This window comes from Pseudonaja textilis, chromosome Z, assembly GCF_049901715.1.
Source record: "Pseudonaja textilis isolate UNSWEBS1 chromosome Z, rPseTex1.2, whole genome shotgun sequence".
Taxonomy (NCBI): domain Eukaryota; kingdom Metazoa; phylum Chordata; class Lepidosauria; order Squamata; family Elapidae; genus Pseudonaja; species Pseudonaja textilis.
In genome coordinates this window covers 131,149,907-131,171,336 of record NC_142008.1, presented here as the reverse complement: position 1 = coordinate 131,171,336, position 21,430 = coordinate 131,149,907, and the positions used below count along the sequence as shown (strand labels likewise).

General features: G+C 41.2%; 1 protein-coding gene across 1 annotated transcript in view; it reads left to right on the top strand.

Annotated features, from left to right (window-relative positions):
- Window positions 1-588: 588 nt before the first annotated feature.
- Window positions 589-21,430, top strand: part of LOC113443538 (C-Jun-amino-terminal kinase-interacting protein 4-like) — a 34,445-nt gene continuing 13,603 nt past the window's right edge. Inside the window, exons 1-16 of the mRNA XM_026711831.2 lie at window positions 589-1,442; window positions 3,690-3,810; window positions 5,000-5,070; window positions 5,174-5,262; window positions 8,091-8,169; window positions 8,305-8,416; window positions 9,968-10,055; window positions 11,056-11,162; window positions 11,332-11,383; window positions 11,566-11,718; window positions 12,732-12,780; window positions 13,588-13,718; window positions 16,323-16,376; window positions 16,822-16,971; window positions 17,695-17,812; window positions 19,891-19,974. Coding sequence (XP_026567616.1) covers window positions 1,143-1,442; window positions 3,690-3,810; window positions 5,000-5,070; window positions 5,174-5,262; window positions 8,091-8,169; window positions 8,305-8,416; window positions 9,968-10,055; window positions 11,056-11,162; window positions 11,332-11,383; window positions 11,566-11,718; window positions 12,732-12,780; window positions 13,588-13,718; window positions 16,323-16,376; window positions 16,822-16,971; window positions 17,695-17,812; window positions 19,891-19,974 — 1,758 coding nt within the window. The 5' untranslated portion in view covers window positions 589-1,142. The remainder of the gene's footprint in view (window positions 1,443-3,689; window positions 3,811-4,999; window positions 5,071-5,173; window positions 5,263-8,090; window positions 8,170-8,304; window positions 8,417-9,967; window positions 10,056-11,055; window positions 11,163-11,331; window positions 11,384-11,565; window positions 11,719-12,731; window positions 12,781-13,587; window positions 13,719-16,322; window positions 16,377-16,821; window positions 16,972-17,694; window positions 17,813-19,890; window positions 19,975-21,430) is intronic.

The window sequence follows — 21,430 nt, the reverse complement described above, 5'->3', positions numbered from 1 at the left end:
TATAAACATAAAAACTTATGCTGTGTAATCAAGCCGATAAAAACTTTAGGCCAGTGTTCTGCAACCTGGACAATTTTAAGCTGAGTGGACTTTAACTCCCAGAATTCCCCAGCTGCGGAATCTTGGGAGTTGAAGTCCAACTCAGCTTAAAATTGCCAGGTTGGGAAACTTTGTTCTGAAGAGTTATGCACGTGCTGGGAAAAGAAATGGGCGGCTCAAAAGCAACGCAGCCAAATCTTTAAATAATAGAGCAACCTACTTGTAAAGCAACAGGGAGTTGCAAACCAAGCTCGTGTTATTCACCACGGGGAAAACCAAGTATTAATATTATCCAAGACGGTGCCCATACCTGAAACCCCCTCCCCCCATGCCAAAAGACTCACAGGGCAATTCCCCACCCTTCTCCACCCAGGGAGCTTTTCCAGGTCACATGACCAAGAATCATATGATGGCAGAACCTTCACATATTATCTCTTCTTCCCCTTTTGCCGGCCCTTCGCCGGGGCCCTCCCACCTCCGAGCGCGCTATTGGCCACCAGGTCGCAGGCGGACGCCCCATTGGCCAGCCTTAGGGCTTTCCTCACCCGCTACTGGTAGACTTGTTGGGTTTCTGGCCCCGCCCTCTTTTCTTCTTGGAAAGTGACTTGAAGTTGGGATCGCAGTGACCGCCGCTGGAGGGAGGCGAATGAGAAGTTCAGGCCAGGGGTCGGGGAGCGGAGGCGGGGGAAGAGCCGAAGGGGCGGTTGGAGGAGAGGAGGCGGGAACCCCTGGATCCTCAGAGGCGATCTTGCCTAGTGGTGACAGCTCCAGAAAGAGGAACCCAGGGAGTGCAAGGGAATGGATCCTATGGGGCAGAATATAGAGTGCCTGCCTATATAGCAAGGGGACCCTATCGTGGATCTGGAGGGAAATTGGGAGCCGAGTCCCAGGCTACGACCTCCTGCTTTCTCGGGGGAGAAAGGAGGAACAACCGTCTAAGTAGCCTGCTTTAGAGGGGCCCCGGGGGGGGGGGTTGAAGAGGCTCCGGTGTTTCCCCTAATTTAGGGAAATCCGGGAAATCGGGGCAGGAGGCTTAACGAGCCCAGGCACCCCGTGTTTCCCCAGTGCCAGGCTGGAGAGTGCAGTGGTTAGAGCACTTCGCCATGGATGATCCCGAGGAGATCTTTGGGGGAGATGGGGATGCCAGCCCGGCGCCCTACGAGGAGCTGGTGTCCGTGATGGCAGGGGGTTTGTACGGGGAACTGGAGCGGTTGGTGGGCGCCCACGGCCCTACCGCGGTCTCTGGGCTGCTGCCGCAGGTGGTTTCCGTCCTGGAGGCCCTGCAGGAGGCTTGCGGGCAGGTGAGGGACCGGGACCAGGCTCTGGAGCGGCTGCGCGATGACCGGCTGCGGCTCCTGGAGCAATACGAGCGCGAACGGGCAGAGCGCAAGCGGGCAGACGAGGTTGGTATCGCCTTCCGCTCCATCGGCGGCGTCGATTAACTTTTATGATCTTCAGATCTTGGTTTAAGTCTCAGCTGGCAACGCCGGAGGAGAGAGAGAGAGAGAGAGAGAGAGAGAGAGAGAGAGAGACGGTCCAGCAATTCCTGATCAGAGAGCTTAGATGCCAACTGGTGCCAGCCGGAGCTGTCGGGCAGGATGATTGTCTCCTCCTCCTCCTCCTCCTCCTCCGCCTTAGAAGTCGGGAGGGGCGCTCTCCTGCCTGACAAGCCACAACGCGAAAAACTTTTTATTTTCTCATCTTCTTGTCTCGTCTATGAAGCTTTCTCAGGAAGGCTTGTGTAACCATAGCAAACCAAGGCCTATCCTGACCTAGAGAGAGACCGACAGATATGCCTATTCAAGGATAATGCTGCCACAGGTTAACTGGGAAAGCTAAAGAGGACTTCTGTCAATACCTAGCAATTTTTGACCAAAAAACAACAGTGAAGGCTTCTGAGCTAAGTAATCAGTCTTGATATGAGAGAGATTGTCAGTAGAATAAGTGATTAAAGAAGACAATATAGACATAAACAGACTCTTTATCAAAGAAGGCAAACTGGAGATTGACCCAAGGTCTTATACTGTCGTTTTTCACTGATGAGTGAAATGCCACGTTTGCTGACATTTCTGAATAATGTTTGATAGTTCAGGTCAAAGAGCAATTTGCTCTACAAGTGCCACTGAGTCAAACTCAACTCCTGGATATTGTCTCACCTACAATAAGACCTCTTTCAAGGACATTCCAGTTGTCGCTGTGATCCTGTCCCTACATCTTATTCATATTTTTTCTGACATTTTTCATTCTCCCAACTTGTCAACTGTCCATATTTTTCTAGATATATTTAATGTTTCTAGTTCGACAGCATTCTCATTTCAACCCTTCTTTGATCTAAAACCAGTTGACTCCTTAAAATTCATAGGAAATGTCTCCAAATTCCTGATTTAAAATGTGCATATTTTGTCTTTCGTTCTTTTTTGAGTATTCATTAAGCTATTTCAAGGGGTTTAATATGAACTAATAACCTGTGATATGTATCAGAGTAAAAATCCTTCACAAGTAAACTTAACTGCTGCTGTAATGTAGGATGGAAGGTGACTCTGTAAACCATCTAGAGAGGGATATAAAGCACTGTGGAGTATATTAGTCTTAAGTGCTGTTGCCTTGAGTTACTTCTAGGCAGGAGTGAAGAACGGTGGCCCTTTTAAGTCATGCTAGCCATACTGACTCAGGAATTCTGGGAATTGAAGTCCACAAGTCATAAAGAGGCTGTCTTTCCCCATCTCTGTTCTAAAGGAATAAAGAAGGGATAAAAATCTATGGCAATAATTAAAAAGGGCACCGTCAATTTGGACAAGATCTTTTAATCAAAAAGATTAAAATGATAGTTTTTTTTTTTAGTTTAGGCACAAAAAGGCAAATATGGAGAAAATGATCAGAAGTCTATAAAATGATGTTCCGTGTAGAAAAGGGAGATAAGGATTTTCTCAATTCACAGATTACTAGACCTAGGATGATCCGATGGATCCTAATGGTAAAAGGATAAGAAAAATAATGTGTAGATAAGCAAGATGTGATGGTGAATTGGGTGGCTTCAAAAGAGAACAAATTCATGAAGGATATAGTTACTCAATAACTAATATTCAAGCTGTACTGGGAAGCCAAAATGCTGATTTCATATCATTCCAAGAAAATGGTGTGTATGCATCCATATAAGCTACCAGGAGCCCAAATCCTGTGTGTTTGTGTGTGTGAGAGAGATGACTATTTTCTATTAAATCCAGTACCAGAGGCAATACAGTTACTAGGAACACAAAGAGGATAGTACTATTATTGGGTTTTGTGATCAGTGGAAAAAACGAACAGGATCAATTTATTCATTCTCTTTATGTGCCACCCACAATTTTAAAGTAATGTTGGTCCCCTATTTTGCTAAAATGACAGCTCAAGCTTTTCTTGATTAGCAAAAGAATGTCCCTAGACCAATGAAACAACCTTAGGCTGATAGATAAATCTTTATGTATAAATGGCAATAATTTCGCACTGGATGTGGTGGGTGATCATTTGAACTGGAGTAGTAAGGGTACGTGGCAGAGAAGAAATCGGCCTGAAGGAAACACTTTGGGATGACGAAAGCTTTGAGAGATAGTAAATAGATCAGCTAAATCCATAACAAGGGGAGCGTTTTATTCTTGGATCCTCTTTCCTAGCGGTTCATGGAACTGGAGGATGTGATGGATCAGGAACGTAAAGCCCATTCAACAGCTGTGAGCCAGTTAGAGGGCCAGAGCCGAATCCTGGAGAACAAAGCACGAAGCTATGCAGATCAGGGTAAGAATGGTTATTTTGCCAAGTATCCATGTATGATACCAAAGTACCACCATTCCATCTTCCCGCTCAACCTGCAATGAGCCTCCTCTGTCTCTTGAGAGTGTAGATATTCCATAACATAGGTAAAATAAATTCAAGTAGCAGGCATCCAGTTAGTATCTTTTCTCTCATCTTTGCTTGTAGGAACATATGGTCCCTCCTATGCCCATCCCATAATAGGTATGCCCAATTCTGTGCCCTTGCACATCTCCACTTTTGACAGCTCTAGCTAGACTGGTCTATCTTGTTAGCCAAGATTGGATGTAAGGCAAGAGACACAATATAAACTGCATAAACATATTTTTCAAGGTACAGTTCAGTTTACATCTAATAAAATATTCTATTATGAAAACAGTTTAATAATGCTATTGGTATTTGGCAAAACGTTAACACACTGCTTCACTGCCTCCCTTTGTGTGAAGGTTTTGTTTAATGGAAATATATTTGGTCCCCTAACTATGTCTGTGTATTTTTCAGGCATTGTTCAAAACAGCCTGATTTAAGAATTGCCATTAAAAAAGAGAATATTCTATTAACATTACTTCCCACCCACCCCCCAAAAAAATTAGTTCCAGAACACGCAGAAGGTTATTTTCTTTTTTAATGCTAATTTTAATTAAAGCTAGTTTTATTTATTTTTTTTCAATTCCCAATTTTATTTTTCACATTTCGATCCCACTGCAATCAAACGATACGTATTAGCTTACGCAGAATATAGAATCCATGGTTTTGGAAGAATTATTCTTCCATGGGAAAAAAAAAAAAGTGCTGTATATTTAGCATTGCTAGCAAAAGTCTCTGTTGCTTTACAAAATGAGATTTGTCCATCCTATAAATTTATTCTTTGAAATAGATTTTTCTGCATTCATATGAGATTTATTCCCAAATGGATGTAGGATTACAGCCTCAGCATTCTTTGCATGAATCTACAACATTAGGGTATTTTCACACGGGAGGCTTCCGATTATTGGAACTGGATCATCAGAATTAATCTTCCAGGAAATGGATCCTTCCTGCTCTGCTTCCCACTTGAGCTGTACAAATAAAATACGAAGCATTATTTAGCATTATGTTTGAAAACAGCCAAGTTAAGATTGGTTTAAGGCCTTGCTGCTGAAAAACAACAACCCACAGTTCTCTTCCTTCGCAGTGGCTGGCTTGGAGGAACAAAAATCTTCACTGCTCAAGGAGATTTCAGTTCTCAATCAGACCCACACAAAGGTATTTTTGAATAGTGGGAGTGTTTCATTGGCCCTTCTCATCTCTCCTTCCTTTCTTTTTCCAAGCCAAACCACTGTTGCACTTCCTCTTCTATTTCTTTCAGATGGTACAAAGTTACAAAAAACTGAGATCACAAAAAACAGCATCAGCTGGTCCAGGACAAACTAGTACTTCATCCACAGAAGATAAAAGGTTTGGAAGGAGGGAGAGAAGGAGTGTGTGTGTGTGTGTGTGTGTGTGTGTGTGTGTGTGTGTGTGCCTGCGCAAGATTTCAGGACCAAAGCAGAAAATATGCCTGGAGGAGTTGTGAGGTAAGGTCAGTGCCCTTTAAGTGACTGTGGCATCTTTTCCTGAGCTGTAGCTATGCATCCCCAGGAAAATATTTGCTTGAGGTCTAAAAACACTGATGGTGCTCATTTCAAAAAAGCTTGCTGGGCTTAATTCAAACATGTGTTTTCCTGAGATAAGTGCAGCTCAGGAAAAGATACCATTTCCTTAAGAAGTACCAACAAGGACAGTGTCTATGCTCACCCCCCATCCTCCGAAGCCTTTTTTTTTTTTTTTTTTTTTTGCTTTAGATAAGTCCCACCTAGCTGAAAGGAAAATTTGGGATCTTCTAGAGCAAGGATGTCAAACTGGTGGCCCAGAGGCTGCGTTGTCACGCACAGGCCACACCTACCCCAGCTCTGCAAATGGGGAAAACGTGCTAAAACATCACGTAACGACAACGTGATGCAGTGAGTTTGACACCCGTGTTTTAGAGAGTCCTTAAACTGAGTAGAGTCTCTTATTGTCAAAGAAATACATTTTTGTTCATGATCTTGTTGCAATTCGACAAGTTTGACTTCATCGTGTGTTACTGAGTAATGATCAACTTATAATCATTCACTTAGAAACCATTCAAAATTATGACAGACACCCTCCCCAAGATACTTATGACCAAAAGTTCCTATCACTTCACAGATACCCTGACAGTCATGTGAACACATTTTGGTGCTCAGCAACTGGCCTCAATTTATGGCTGTTCTCAGCATCATATGGTCAACAGGACTTTTACAATGGTTTTGCCAAAACCCTTCATTTATTTCTGGTTTCCAGCAAAAATACCCCCCTAGTGAACAATGGTTGTGAAATCAGGTTAGTCATGTGATGACCATCATGACTTATGACCGAAATCGGTAGGCTCAATTATGGTTGTAAGTTGAAGACTGCCTATAACAAATTAGGATGTAAACCAATAATTTGAAATTCTACAATGGCTGTATGAATTCTGAGATGATGGCGAGTTGCAGGATGTCCTAGTTATCCAGATACCACAGGAGCCAAACCACTACTCTTGTTAGCCATTTGCAATGGAAGGATAGACCTCTATAGTTGTCCAGAATTAGCATATTAAAGTAAAGGCAGTTGTGAACTCTGCCACAATTTGCACATATTCAAGATTAGTTAGTGCTCTCTCCCTCCCCCCCCTCTCTCTGTGTATGTGTGTACATGCGCGCAGTGACATTTACCTCCTCACAGCTATGACAACTAGTTGTTCCCAAAAGACTGGATAGAGATAGATTACCACTGAGTCCTTTAACTACCTTCAGAAATCATGCAGAGCACTGCAGAGAAAGCCCTATTTGGTGATAGGTTTACTGTATTTAATTCAAATCTGGCTAGTATTTGCTGTCTGTTGCCTTTTAAAAGGATAAATAACTCCCCCAGGCCATTAACAACAGCAATAAACTGTTCATCTCTCTGCTTTTATTCAGGGTATTATATTGGTGCCCCAAGGGTGGTTTTTTTTTTTTTTCCAAAAGGCAACTTGACTTTCTTTGTTTTCCTTAGAACTCATTTTGCTTCTCATCCAAGACGCTTCTTCAGTTCAAACTGATTGGTGGGAAATGAAAAGATTTATATTCTTTGCAGGCATTTGGTTGTTAACACCCTGCATTTTGCGGATGACTGCAAAAAATACAAATCCTTCCATTCCCCACAAGTCAGAACTGAAGAAGCTTCGTGGATGAGAAGCCAGCAGTTTTCTAAGGGAAAAAAAAACCCTAGTCCAGTAGCCTTTTGTAAAAAAGCATTTTTGGAACAACCATGACCCGAATGATTATTAAAGGGGCACTAATATATGTCTCTGAAGACATATATTAGTGCCCCTTTAATAATGTTCTTTTTTGTGGGGGCAAGGAATAATGTGTGCCTATTTTAATTACATTGGTAACTAGCTCTATACCCTTGTTTTGCTACGAAACTATGTGATCAGGCTTAGTTTTTGGGGAGGGAAATAAGGGGAAAAATTGTGCCTCTGCCAATCAGCATCCACCGGTATTCATCTGGCTAGTGTCCTGTCAGTGTGTAAGAGAGTTGAGGGCTGTTTGGAAAATGAAGCAGTATTTGCTGTGTGAACAAGGAGACAGCAAGGAGCCTGAGGGTGGCTTAGCTCAACTGTTCTGTACTAAAGCTGCTTGGTGTTCTGAAACTGAAACTCCTCTCCTCTGGTTGTGTTTTGCATTTGGAACATATTTCTTTTCAGGTGGGGAGGGGGAGTAAGTAGAACTTCTTAGCATCAGAGCGTGTTAATCATAATATACAAAATATTAATGCTCTGATGGTCATTTCGAAAAATCCTTTCTTAGTGAGCACCTAGAAGCCAAGCAGAACATGTGCTAAATTTCAAGTTTGTAGGCTTTCTGGTTCTGGAGATTTTGTGATGATGCCTGAGTGGAATTTCACTTTTATATATATATATCGATTAGAATAGTTTAACTACCTGCATTCGAGGGCACAAAGAGAAAATATCTGCTGCAAACTTCACACAGGCTTCAGGAAAGACATCAGCCAATAAACGCTCAGCTCTATTCAGTCACCCAACTCTACCCTGAATAAAGAGATTGTTGTTGTTTTATCGTAGAGTGGAAGGTGTAAGAAATGGCACTGACTGATCTAGACTTTACAAAACATTTAAACAGACCAAGGCAGACAGGAGAAAATTAAGATCTTTTTCTTTTTTCTCCCTCAATAAACAGGCCGAAGCCTCCACCAGTTCGTGTATCTCCACAGTTTCTATCAAGCCCCTCAGACTTGAAGCCTCCCGAGTCCCCAAAGGTAGGTAGATTCTGGTGAGGGGTTAAGCACTGATGGCTGCAGTGATGGCTGAAAAGACCAGTGAGAAACGGGGATATTAAGGGAAGCCATAAAACAAATTGGTTTTTTTCCCCTCAATCTGCTGGATCTTTTTAGGAACATGGAGAAATGAATGAACTTTCTCATTCAGAGAAAACGCCCCAGAAGATTGCAGACAGAAATGTCTTTCCCTTGGCACAGGAAATGGACATTCAGCCAGAAAAGGATGGTATGAAGGAGATTTTCTCTTGCTCTCTTTGGTAGGATCAGCTTTAATCCCAAACTGGAGTATTATTTCAAGTAGATTAAGACAGCGCCTATAATTTTCTTGGCTATATTTTTCACGAGTCACTGCTTTTTTCTTCCTAGGGTTGAGAGAAAGTAACTAGCTCAAAGGTACTCAGTGGGTTTTTGTCCTTAGGCAGGACTAAAATTCATGGTCTCCCAGTTTCTTGTCCAAGTGGTTTTAATTCCTTAACACCAAGAGCCAATTCGATCTAGGCACCAGGCTAGAAACCAAGAGACGGTGTTTTCTATTCCTGCTTTAAGATGAAAGCTGGCTTGATAACTTTAGGCCAGTCGTTCTCTCAGTCCAGTTCATCTTGTTGTTTTTGTGGGGGAAAAATAGGAGGAGAAGGGAAAATTAGGTATGTTTAGTGCCTTGAGTTATTTATAAAAGATAATAAGGGCAAGATAATAAATAAATAAATACCAATATTACTTTTTTCTCTCTTTCTGACATTCTTCTTCCTCTCTCCCACCCTATTTCTTTCTCTTTCTGGTACTCTCTTTTCTCTTCTCCCAAATAGCAAACCGCAAAGTAGGGGCAGGTAAATTTTCTGAACTGAATCATTGCCAAAGGCTGCAGATAACAGTCTTCAGCTAGTTGTGCCCCTTTGAGTTTAAGTTGCTGATCCCCAGTCTGCAACACTGTGTTCTTATTTGCTTGGCTGTATCTCTCAATAGCCCCTGAGAGAGGTTCAACTCCACCTTTGTTCCCACAATAGCCAAAAACTGAAGTTACCGCTGCCTCTGCCTAAACTATGCTCCACTGACTTTAATGAAGTCATTAGAAGTCACACATGCCAGCTTTGAATTACTTGAAGGATGTATATATGGATAGTACAGTTCTGAAGTGATAGAGGGGGCTGTGTAAGTTTAGGTTAGGAACCATTGTGGGATGTCTGTCGAATCTCTCTGTGTAGGTAAAGGCTCAGACAAATGAAAGCAAGAGGGTTGGGCAGAATGTTTTTTTCTACTGTGTTTTACAGGTAGTTCTCAACTTACCACAATAATTGAGCCCAAATATCCATAGCTAAGCAAGACCGTTGTTAAGTGTGTTTTGCCCTGTTTTATGACCTTTCTTGCCACAGTTAAGTGAATCACTGCAGTTGTTAAGTCAGTAACAAAGTTGTAAAGTGAATCTGTCTTTCGCGTTGATTTTGTTTGTCAGATGATCACATGATCCCAAGACATTGCAACTGCCCTAAATATGAATCAGCTGCCAAGCATCTGAATTTTAATCATGTAGCCCTGGGGATGCTGCAAATGTGAAAAATGGCCACAAGTCACTTTTTCAGTGCCATTGTAACCTGTACACATCCTTACTTAAAAGTAAATCTAGGAATTCATTCTCACTGAGGAATTCTGGGAGTTGAAGTCCATACATCTTAAAGTTGCCAAGGTTTGGACTCTGTCCTAAAAATCTGGGAGAGAGGGATAATAATAATCAATAAGAATAATAACATTTTTTGAGATTTTCCCTTTCTTTTCTCATCAGCTTCTCCTAGCCATCAGCATGGCTTTGATTTGGATGAACTTTTAAGCTCTACTCCAGAACTCAAATCTGACCCCCAAATGCAAAACAGGTAAGGAAAATCTATTCATTAATTATACTTTTAAGTGGAAAGTACAGGTTGGTGATCTATAATTAAATACACCTGACTAGGGAATAAAAAAAGCCCCACAACCACCTAGGTCTTTCTTTCGTGCCATCTTTAACACAGCATGATCTTAATCTTATCCTCAATTATCTGCCCTTCTCAGTCCCTTTACCCTTCTGATGCTATCGTTTGATGGACAGTTAGCTCTTCCAGTCATCCCAGTTTCTGCCTTGGAGGATCATATACCATTGAGTTTGTTGGCCAGACAGGTAGCTTTTCTGCTTTCACACATGTCTTCTGCAGATGCTGTTTTGAAATCATCACAGTCTTGGAAGTAAATGGGCAGAAGCTATAGCCTTGAGGAGCAGGAGGAAGGGCCACACCAAATTGACGGCCAGATAAAAGGAATCTGAGTCTGGGATAGAAAAGTAATTTGAGAAAGTGTCTCAGACATGACCCTCCCTAGTTCTCATTAAGATAAAGGGAGCGGGGGAGGTCACTGAGACTTGCAAGACTCTGTTACTATAACCTTATAATAAAAGCAGCATTAGCTTGTGAGACTTTGATTTCCAAGTTTGATCATCTTTGGAGCACTGACAACACTCTTGCAAGTCTCAATGTGCTTCTTCCCATCACCTCTTTATTTTTGTGAGAACTCAGGAGAGTGTTGACTGAGATTCTTTCTAAGGTTATAGTTTTGGTTCCAGCTTCCTTTTTATCTGACCTTTGTCTTGATTATGGCTCTTGCTTCTGTTCCTCAAGGTTATCCCTTCTACCTCATGCATGGGATAGACAGAGAGGTGACAGGCTGATGGCAACTGAGTCCAGGTTCTTCTCCAGGGACCTTCCCTCAACACAGACATCATCCCTCACCCCTTCACTGATTTCCATTTAGCGTAGTGTCGGATATGTCTGCGTCTTATTGGCAGGATGGAGGTGGGTGGGGACTCTTGTGCGTCTATTTGTTTGTTTGTCTGTCTCTCAGCCCCTTGAATACCACCCTCGAGCGCAACACGGTCTCCCTTTTCGCTGAAGTTTCAGGCCTCAGCCCAGAACTCCTCACAGATATGGATGATGGTGCTGATTTGCAGGGTAAATATGTTTCTTTCTGCATTTTTCCCTGCTGGGATTTAGAATTCAGGAATCCTAGCTTGATTGTCATTCCCCAAAAAAACCTTGTTATTTCCTTTCAATGGGACATTCTGTTTTGGATGCATAAAGAGCAGATGTCAGCTGATGTCCATGTCTACTGTTTTTATAGGGGATACCTTAGAAACCTTGATAGCAGAAAACACTCAACTTCAAGAAGCACGGTAAGACCGAGCACCTAGTTTGCCATCTCAAATTAATGAGAGCCAGAAACCTTGTTAAATATAGATTCAAACCCGCAGTCTGTAACGCTGTTTATGTTTTTGTTGGCTTTAGATTTAGCATGTCCTTCTGGATTCTGAAACTGGCTCTAAAATCTTTATGTCCTTCATCACCCCATCTCCAGAATCGCTCTGGATACAGCCCGCCGCCATCTTATTAACCGTGTGGAAGAGCTCACCGAAGAACGTGAATCCTTACGGATGGAGAATGACAGATCATTGACTGACCTGCGTAGCTGCCAAATGCAGCTGAAAGAAGCTGAGTTGGAACTTCTCCGGTAAATTTTGGCCACTCTGACATATTCATTCCACCTCTTTGTCTACCAGGCGACACTGGATTTGGTAAAACAAAGTCTAGCTAGACTTCTCTTACTGACTGCCTCATGCAGCTATTCAAAATTACGATGGTGCTGAAAAAAATAACTACAACCAAAGTACATATTTATGACCTTCATAGCATTGCTCAGTTATTTGATTACCACCACAGTCATTACTTGTTATTCTGTGTCTGATCAATTTGGTTCTTCCCCCATCCCCAATTGCAGATCAGAGGGATTGGAGAGGAAGGGATTATAAGAGAGTAAACAGGCACACAACAGGCATACATCAAAGGAATGCACTAGCACCAGTTGTTTGCCTGGTGCATTTGGGACATAGAGCTACATGCGCACTAGGACTAGCATATTCTTTTACCACTGTTTAAATGGTGAATCAGTTGTCAAAACAGATATTGTCTACTCTAGAACATCATTCTAGGCAGGATATTCATTTTTGTCTTAGAACTGATGATTAAAACATGATTTAAGATTGAGAAGAAAGTAAAATATCTGGGTATTGTATGTTATTTCAAAATAATTTGTTAAGATATGGAATTAAATTAAAATTATAAAGATGGGAGAAAGTACTGTACAATTTCATTGTTGGGGAGATTTTTGTAGTAAAAATGAATATAGATCAGTGTTTTTTTCAAATTTTTGATACAGTACTTGGCACCTTTAAGATTAGTGGACTTCAACTCTGAGAATTCTGGGAGTTAGTCCACATATCTTAGCGCTGACAAGTTTGAAAAACAATTGAATAGACTATTGTGTGCCTTTTAGATCTTACATTGCATGCCTTTTAATTCCTTATTTTTTTAACCCTGGAGTATGTCTTAATTAAAAATTAAGGCATGTGTATGAAGGCACTGAATTGATTATGTGATTTCTGATCCAGTTCTAGGATATTGAACATCTGTTGATTTAAAAAATAAAACATGTTTCATATTTCTCTTTCAAACTTTGAATTTCAGGATCCGGCAAGAATTTAAGGAATCAAGGCGCTCCAGTGAGGAAGGAGAGGTAATCACCCAAGACCTTCACCTATACCTGGCAGGAATGTTGAAGTCTCTAGAATACAGAGTACCCTCCAGTTGTGTAGTGCAGTGGTTGCCAACCAGTGGGCCGGGGACCATTGGTGGTCCGCGAGAAAATCTTGGTGGTCCGCAGAGAAATGTCACCCCCAAAACAATTAATCCAGGCTGCGTGGGAACACAGGGCTGAGCCGCCCACATGGCCCACCCATCCGCTGGCCCCCACGCTTCGGCCGAGTGCAAACTTTACCTTGAGTAGAGCCACGCAAGCTGGAACTGGAAGACCAATGGCGGGGGGAGGTAAATCCGCCCTGGAGTGTCTTGCTGACGTTGGTGGGAAAGTCGGTCCCATATTCCAGAGCTACAGTAGTCACAGGACTGGCCCTTTGGTCATCCCGGAGCAGCTCTTCCAGTCCATGGCAGGCCGGTGCACCCGGGTGGAGGAGCAGCTGCTCTGGGATGACCAAACAGCCAGTCCTGTGACTACTGCAGCTCTGGAATATGGGACCGACTTTCCCACTAACAACAGCAAGCCACCGTCAGTCAAAATTCATATTAGTGGTCCGCGGAATTTAAAATTATGAGTTTGGTAGTCTCTGAGGTCCAAAAGGTTGGCGACCCCTGATGTAGTGTGTTTCCATTCAAACGTATCTGGATGGTAAAGTCTGGGAACCACACCTCTGCAATTGGGGATACTAAGCTGAGAAGACGGGGCTTCTGGTAAAAAGGGATTCAGAACTTGGAATGGAGATGAATACCTGAGCTATTGAGTGAAGGCTTGCCGTATCTTCCACAGGCTGAAGGGGGGCTGGCCCGAACTCAGAGGTTCACCCGCGCGGAGATGGCACGTGTCGTGATGGAGCGTAATTTGTATAAAGAGAGGCTGATGGAACTACAGGAAGCGGTTCGACGGTCTGAACTTCTGAGGTGAGCCATATTCAAAATTGCAGAGAGAGAGAGAGAGAGAATAATCTGTATCTACACATGGTCCTCGACTTATGACCAAAATTGAGCCCCAAATTTTTCTTGCTAAGCAAAATGTCAGCTCATAAAACTGGTCTTTTTAGAGTTGCCAACAGAAAGGGAGGGGGGAGCAGTGTGGCCGCTTGGAAATTGAAAGTGCATTCCATAAATAGTTATAAAAAATAGTAACTAGAAGTTTCTGCTGTGCAAAATTCTAACTGGAGAACATGATTGATGACTCTGGGCTGTAGATGTGTCCCACTGGAGAATATGAATTATGATACACCCAGGGGTGGAGGAAAACCAGGGTCAAGGGTGATAATGAATTATGTGTCTCAGAGTTGGTTACATCCAGGCAGTGCCGGATATGTTAACTCCCAATAAATCCTTTTGAAGTTTTGGAGGTTTGGCTCGAGACTCATGATTTAATTGGGATAACTGCCGGAATCCTGACACAAGATAGTTGTTGAGTTTTGCCCCATTTTATGACCTCTTTTGCCACAGTTGTTAAGTGAATCACTGCAGTTGTTAAGATAATAACACAGTTGTTAAAGGAATCTGGCTTCCCCATTGCTTGTCAGAAGGTCACAAAAGGTGACCCCGGAACTGCAACCATCATAAATACATTCCAGTTGTCAAGTGTCCAAATTTTGATACGTCGTTTTTTTTCAGGGCTGTTGTAATTTCAAACAGTCACTAAATGAATGGTTGAAAGTTGAGGACTATCTGTATCCTGCTGTCATTCTCTATGGCCTTTGCCAACCCTTCCAGATGATCTCAGGGAAATAATCTGCTATTTGATTTAGAACTTGTCTTGACTAACCTAGCCATGGGTGTTTCTGAAACATTTGGGTTGCATTCAGAAGTGAGTGGGGAATTTTTCATCCCTCACTTCTGGTCCAAAGATTTTTTTTTTCTTGCCTGCTATATAACAGCATCCCAGGGACCAAGATGGGAGAAGAAGAGAGAAAGTCTCTTTTCCATTGGAAATGAGTTAATTTGGGAATTTCAAATTGGTGATGCTTATATTCTAGTCTTAGCAAACTTCCGTGGTCACACTGAATGCTCTTTCTCCAAATCCTGTTACTAACTAATGCAACACTACTGGATTTTTTCCTTCTATGTTTTTTTTTCTTTAAAATTGAAACATGTGCAGTTTTATTTTTATAGTCCACTTTCTCAATCTAAATTCACTTTTGCTGCCTAAAGGACAAAAGTTATGTTAAGGTTTGTTTTAAGAGTACATTTCAGTTGTAAAATTTGCAGGACATTTATGAAATGTAAAAGTAAAATGTAGATAGTCATTACATCTGGTAACCCAAATTAACTTAAAAAGCTGTTCTTTACTTAGTTACATCTGGTAACCCAAATTAACTTAAAAAGCTGTTCTTTATTTGGTTACATCTGCAACTAATTAATTGATTATTTTTGTCACTTTGACCAGTTGGCTAAAAGTAAAGCCGAAGACACATGACAGAATTATATATTTGGCCTTAGATGCTTTTGTTTGTTCACAGTTTCACAAAAAGAGCTGAGGAAAACAGGAAAAAAACAGTAACAATTGTTGCATAGAAATTTTGCCTGTAGACACTGAATCTTCAGTTTCATTTTTTGAACTAATACTACTATCAGCAATTTCTGTTTTTGCTGAGCCTGAAATTTCATTTTTATCCTTCTAATAGATTTTGGCAAATAAAATTTTGTTGAGATTCATACAAGGTTCTCTATTCTTTCCCATGTTTGAGCACTACAATTTCTATATACAGGTAGTCCTTGACTTACAACTGTAATGGAACCTGCTAATTACAGTCATATGTCATGACAGTTATAAAGTGGATTATCATGTGATTGGATTTTAATCTCTTTTTCAGCAGTCACTAAGAGAATACAGAGTTGTAAAGCAAACACCCTAATCATTAAGCAAACACATTGTTTGCTATGGGACATTTTTGCTGAAACTGGAAGTAAATACCAGTTTTTGGCAAAAATATAAATCATGGTCACATGCAGGATGGTTGCCGAACACCCCAAATTCAGTCATGAGACAACAGGAGGGAGGGTGTAGGAACTTCAGAATTGGGTCATAATTATCTTTTTTTTGGGGGGGAGGGTGTTTCTGTCATAAATTCAAGCGGTTGCTAAGCAACCGGTCATAAGTCCATGTGTACTGCAAACTGAAGTAGAGAATGGTCTTCCAACACTCAGAGCTGGTTAAAAGATGGGCGGCTATAATTTAAATAAATACATAAATAAAAAATGTCGAATTATTCTAGCAGAAGATGTATTTTTCCAGATGTATTTTTTTAAGTCAGCAAACAAGGCATGAGAGGATTGAGGAAGATTGCTTTTACCAAGCGTTTTTCTGAATCTTCATATCTCTAGTCTGTAATTGTTATCGCTCCCAGCTGCCATTCTATGGTATGTTTTAAGCAGCAAGTAGACTAGAATTAGGGATAAGCACAAATTGGTTACTTTTTTCCTTTTTCTAGTGGTTCTTCAGAGCGAGAGAATGAATACTGTCAATACACATAGGCAGACGCCTCTCAATAATTGTTTCTTTCTTTTTAGGGCTTCCCGGGAGGAACAAGCGATTCAAATGAAGAAATCATCATTTTGGAAAATGTAGGTCCTGCATAAGATTTTAGAAGTGAAATCTAGCTGTTTCAAGATTTTGCCGTGGGAGTGTCCAGCACTGGGTACACGGCTTAGCATCCTGAGCGTCATCTTTTCTTTTTGTTTTAAAACAAAGACCATTTCTCCATCTCCTGGGTACATACAGCAAGTATTGACTTGAAATTACGTGGGAGGACAAGTAATATTTCAGAAGCCAAAGCCAAAGATTTCTAGCTGGGCAGATTGCTGCTATTGCTAGAAACCGAAGGGGAACTAAAGTTTGCAGAGAAATGGTTTCTATGCTTCTGTTTGTTTGCTCAGGTCACGGAAGCCTCCTAACCTTAGTGCAGGAAACTATTACGACCTGCTTTCATATATTCTGCTCCTTTTTTTAGAATGGACCCCTTGCCCTTCTCTTTCCTTTAACCATATTGTTTTCCTTCCATCCTGGCAGTTTTGATCGACTGTTCAGCCCATCAGATGCTCCTGAGAGTGCTGTAGCCTCTCCTCTACCACCAGGGAGGTCTCGGCCTAGCCGCAACAACCACAGAGATTCAGGACGGAACACACTGAGACTCATGCCACGAGCAATCTCACCCTCTGAGTAAGTTTACAAGACTGTAAACGCAAATTCTTTATTCTTCCTACCAGGAATCCTTGGGAAATACAGTGCAAGTGGTGTTTGGATGTGTTTTTAACACTAATCTGCTCTGCTCAATTTTGCTTGCACTGTTTGTTCACAGCTTTTCTGGAGTTCCAGCAGGTTGGTTATTTTTCCTTTGGGGTACAGGTAGTCCTTGACTTATAATAGTTCATTTAATGACCGTTCAAAGCTACAACACATTGGAAAAAGTGACAAGTCCTTTTTTCACATTTACAAACTTTGCAGTATCCTCATAGTCACATGATCAAAATCTGGATACTTTGCAACTTACTTTTTTTTTATTTTTATGGATGCAGTGTCCCGGGTTCAGGTGATCACTATTTGTGATCTAATAGACAAAATCAATGGGGAAGCCAGATTCCCCTAACAACTATGTTACTAACTTAACAACTGCAGTGATTCACTTAACAACTGTGGCACAAAAGATAGTAAAATGGAGCAAAATTCACTTAATGAATGTTTCACAGCAACACAAATTTTAATTTTGGTCATAAGTTGAGGATTACCTGTATTGTTTCCTTTCTCCTGTTAATCTAAAAATCTTTTTTTTCACTGCAACTAAGGGAGATGCTGGGGGTCTTTATGTAGGCATGCACCTTCTCCCAGAATATTACAAGCTTATCTGCTTTATAATGGGTTGGATTGTTTGTCCATTTAACACAGGGCTGATGGCTCCCCACAGCAGAAGCGGAGAGAGCTGTATGGTGAGATCCGCTCATACATCTGGCAGGAACATGGTCGGGCACAGATCCATGGGTGGAGCCAGCCAACTTCATTTCAAGTGAGAAGTTTTTCGGAATGACATGCTTTGAAGTTAACATACCTACAAAAGTCCCATGTTGAGACACCAGTTCTCTTGAATTAATACTTTTAATGTGATCTTATCTAAAAAAAACACAAGTTATTATTGTTATTGTCTATGCAGTATTGTACTAAAATTCTTCTTCCCATAACGTTTAACTGGGCAGAAGGGTCCACCATAAGGAAGCAATTTTTGAACAAAGTTACCTCATATGGGATAACTTACAGAACGTGTTCTAAATTTGGGACCTATGACTCCTGTGGAATTGAAATTTGGCAAATTTTATAGAATATTTTATGACATAAACATTGTCATAAAACTATGACATAATATAAAATGTCATAAAACATTTCTTATGCTGATGTTTGACTGTGTTATATCGTTTAACATGGGCTATTTTTAAGACACCTGTATCTCTGAATGTACGCAGCACATTAGAAGTTCTGTCATTGTTAAAGACATTCAGGAATCTGGTAAGGAAATATCTCTGAAAGGATGACCTAAGGGATCACAAGTTGTCTAATTATTATTTCAATGTATACACAGCTCAGCACCCAAGCAACTCTTACAATTTACACATTGTTTCTTTTAAAACAACAACAACAAATGATAAAAATGAAGAATTAAAAATAGTAAAAATGACAGAATAAAATGGGAACAAAAAAACCCAAACCACCCAAATAAAAGAGAGCTTCAGTCACCCTTATCAAAGACTTGGGAGGAGAGTATGTACAGATAGTCCTCAATTTGTGACCACAACTGAGCCCAAAATTTTCATTGTTAAGCAAGGCAGCTATTAAGTGAATCTTGTCCCATTGTAAGACTTTTCTTGCTACGTTAAATGAATCACAACTGCAATTATTAAGTTAATAACACACACGTTCAGTGAATCTGACTTCCCCATTGACTTTGCTTGTCAGAATGTGGCAAAACATTCAACCATCATAAATACAAAGCAGTTGCCAAGCATCTGAATTTTGATCACGTCTCCATGGGGATGTTTCAGATATCATAAATGTGGAAAATGGTCATCGCTCTTTTCAGTGCCACCGTAACTTCAAACAGTCACTAAATGAACAGTTGTGTGTCGAGGATTGCCTCTATGTATTTTTTCACTCCTAAAATGGGCAATGGAGGGGTATCCATGTGGCAAACAAAGCCATGGCATTTGGTTCTCTGAGTTACAGGTAGTCCTTGAGTTACAACTGTAATGGAGTTGTAACAATTTTAAGTGGTTGTTAAGTAAATCATCCTGGTTATGTCAGCCCTGAAGCCATTTTGAGCTGAAACCCTTTTGGGAGCATCTTCAGCCCTGCCACAGCAAGGCTGGTTGGAGCTGTGGGAACATAAGCGGGGAGATACAGATAACTGGGGATGTGTAGCCAAAACAACATTCTTTCCATGGGAGCCAAGGATGCTTGACCAGGTGCTGGAGAAACGTGGACCAAAGCCAGCCAGGATAGTGGCTGTGACCTGGTTGGACCATGTGATGGACATGTGACCTGGGGGAAAAGAACTTTGGGTTTGATTTGGGTGGGGGAAATCTCAGGTCCTTCAGAGTTGGGTTTTCCCCAGGTGCCTAATAAATATGTACTTTGAGGAATATGGAGTTTTGATTCCGTTGGGTGTGTTAACTGGAACCCTGACAGGTTATTTAGCAAAATTGCAATTGTTAAGAGAGCACTGCAGTGGTTAAGTGAACCCATTGTTCACTATGGTACGGTTTTGTTGGAACGGCCAAAGTAAGTGCCAGTTTTTGTCAAAAACATCTTAAAACACAGCCACATGACCTCAGGACCCTGCAAACAGCCATAGATGTGGCCATGTTGCTTATTGTCCAAAGTGCAGTTGGAGCAACTGTTGGAACTTCAGATCTAATCTCCTTTTTCGATCGTAACATCACTAAGTAACCAGTCATAAGTCAAAGACTATCTGTAATTAAGGGACTGGGGGATTGCAATAGTGTCTTTTTAACTTTTTCTTTATCCAGGTGGGACCTATTCATGTTTCAGGCTTGAGCTTCTGCCTGTTAAAATAGGGTTAATATTTTGCTGCAGGACCCTGACTCACCTGCAGGAACTACCAACGTACCTGTACTTGTGCAGCTGAGAATGCTGGAACAGAAGGACCCCAGTACCAAGGTGACGAAACAAGCTTTTTCCAACTGTTGAATAGTTGAGGGCTGCTTTTTTGTTTGTTTGTTCTTTCTTTTTTCCCAAATTCGAAAGGAATGGAAACTCGAGTAAATCTTAATAGAACTAGTGTGAGTCATTGCGATAGCTGTAAATAAAAGAGATTTGTGGTAAAGGCTGTAGGAGTATGTTATAATATGTACAGAATAACCCTTGAGTAACAAGGATATGCACATGGAAACATTTATGAGAGTAGTTATGAATAATTATTCAGCCACACACAGCTACACTAAATTGAAGTTTATTTTAAGAAATAGCACAGTCCAATAAACAGTCCAGGTCATAGACGTTTTACAGTCCAAAGAATATCCAATTACAAAGTCTTCTTACTGGTTGCCTTTGTCATTTTCAGTAAACAAAGATATCAAAGTATAAGCACAACAGAGAACCTTAGATAGCAACAGAATGTCAGAGATACAGAATGTCAGAGAGAGCAAGCCATGATCTCTAGCTCCCTCTTATGGCAATTTGCAATACAATCAACCAATCGGAATCAATACAGTGATTTTGTCTTAAAGCTACAAACATACAGTGTTGGTTTATATATTGCCAACCCAACTAACAGAGTAAAACTAGGGAAGCCAGAGACCATTGCAGAGAAATTGGGGGCTGGTCAGTCTGTGATGTGTCTGTGCTACAAATGGTTTGGATGAGGCAGTCATATCTGATTCCAGAGGATTGCAACCCCAGTCAAGATGGGGTAGAGAAAGAGGCAAAGCGGACCAGGGATTCCAAGCAATCCCCTGTATGCTCAGAGAAAACTTCTAGTTAATCTGGATGATCTGCTTTGAGAGTTCCTATAACAAACATCTTTTTAAAACATGTTTTTACTAATTTTTTAAGTATAGAAAAAAAAAATTAAGCAAATTTTTACTGTTGTTTTTTAATTATGGCAGAACTAATACAGTAATTGACTTATGAACATAGTTGGGAACCAGAATTTTTGTCACTAAGCAAGGCGATCGTTAAGATAGTCGCACCTGATTTTACAATCTTTTTGCCATGGTTGTTAAGTGAATTGTGTGGTTCTTAAGTGTATCTGGCATCCTCTCTTGAGTTTTCTTGTCAGAAGCCATCTGGGAAGGTTACAAATGATGATCACATAATCCGTTACGATAACCATCATAAATACATGCTGGTTACCAAGTGCCCAAATTTTGATGATGTTTCTATGGGGGTGCTATCATCATCTCCTTTTTATGACCCCATAATCCCTTGCGGGGTGGAGACTAGGGAACTGAATGAAGCAGAGCGTTTACTGTCTGGATGCCCTTCCTGTCGCCAATGGAGAATTTTATTCAGCAGATAAATTCTCATTATGCGCAGAGAGAAATATCTGCCTCTACCTGGGATCAAACTCATAGGCTCCTGATTGTGAGGTGAGAGCGCCACCTCTAGGCCACAG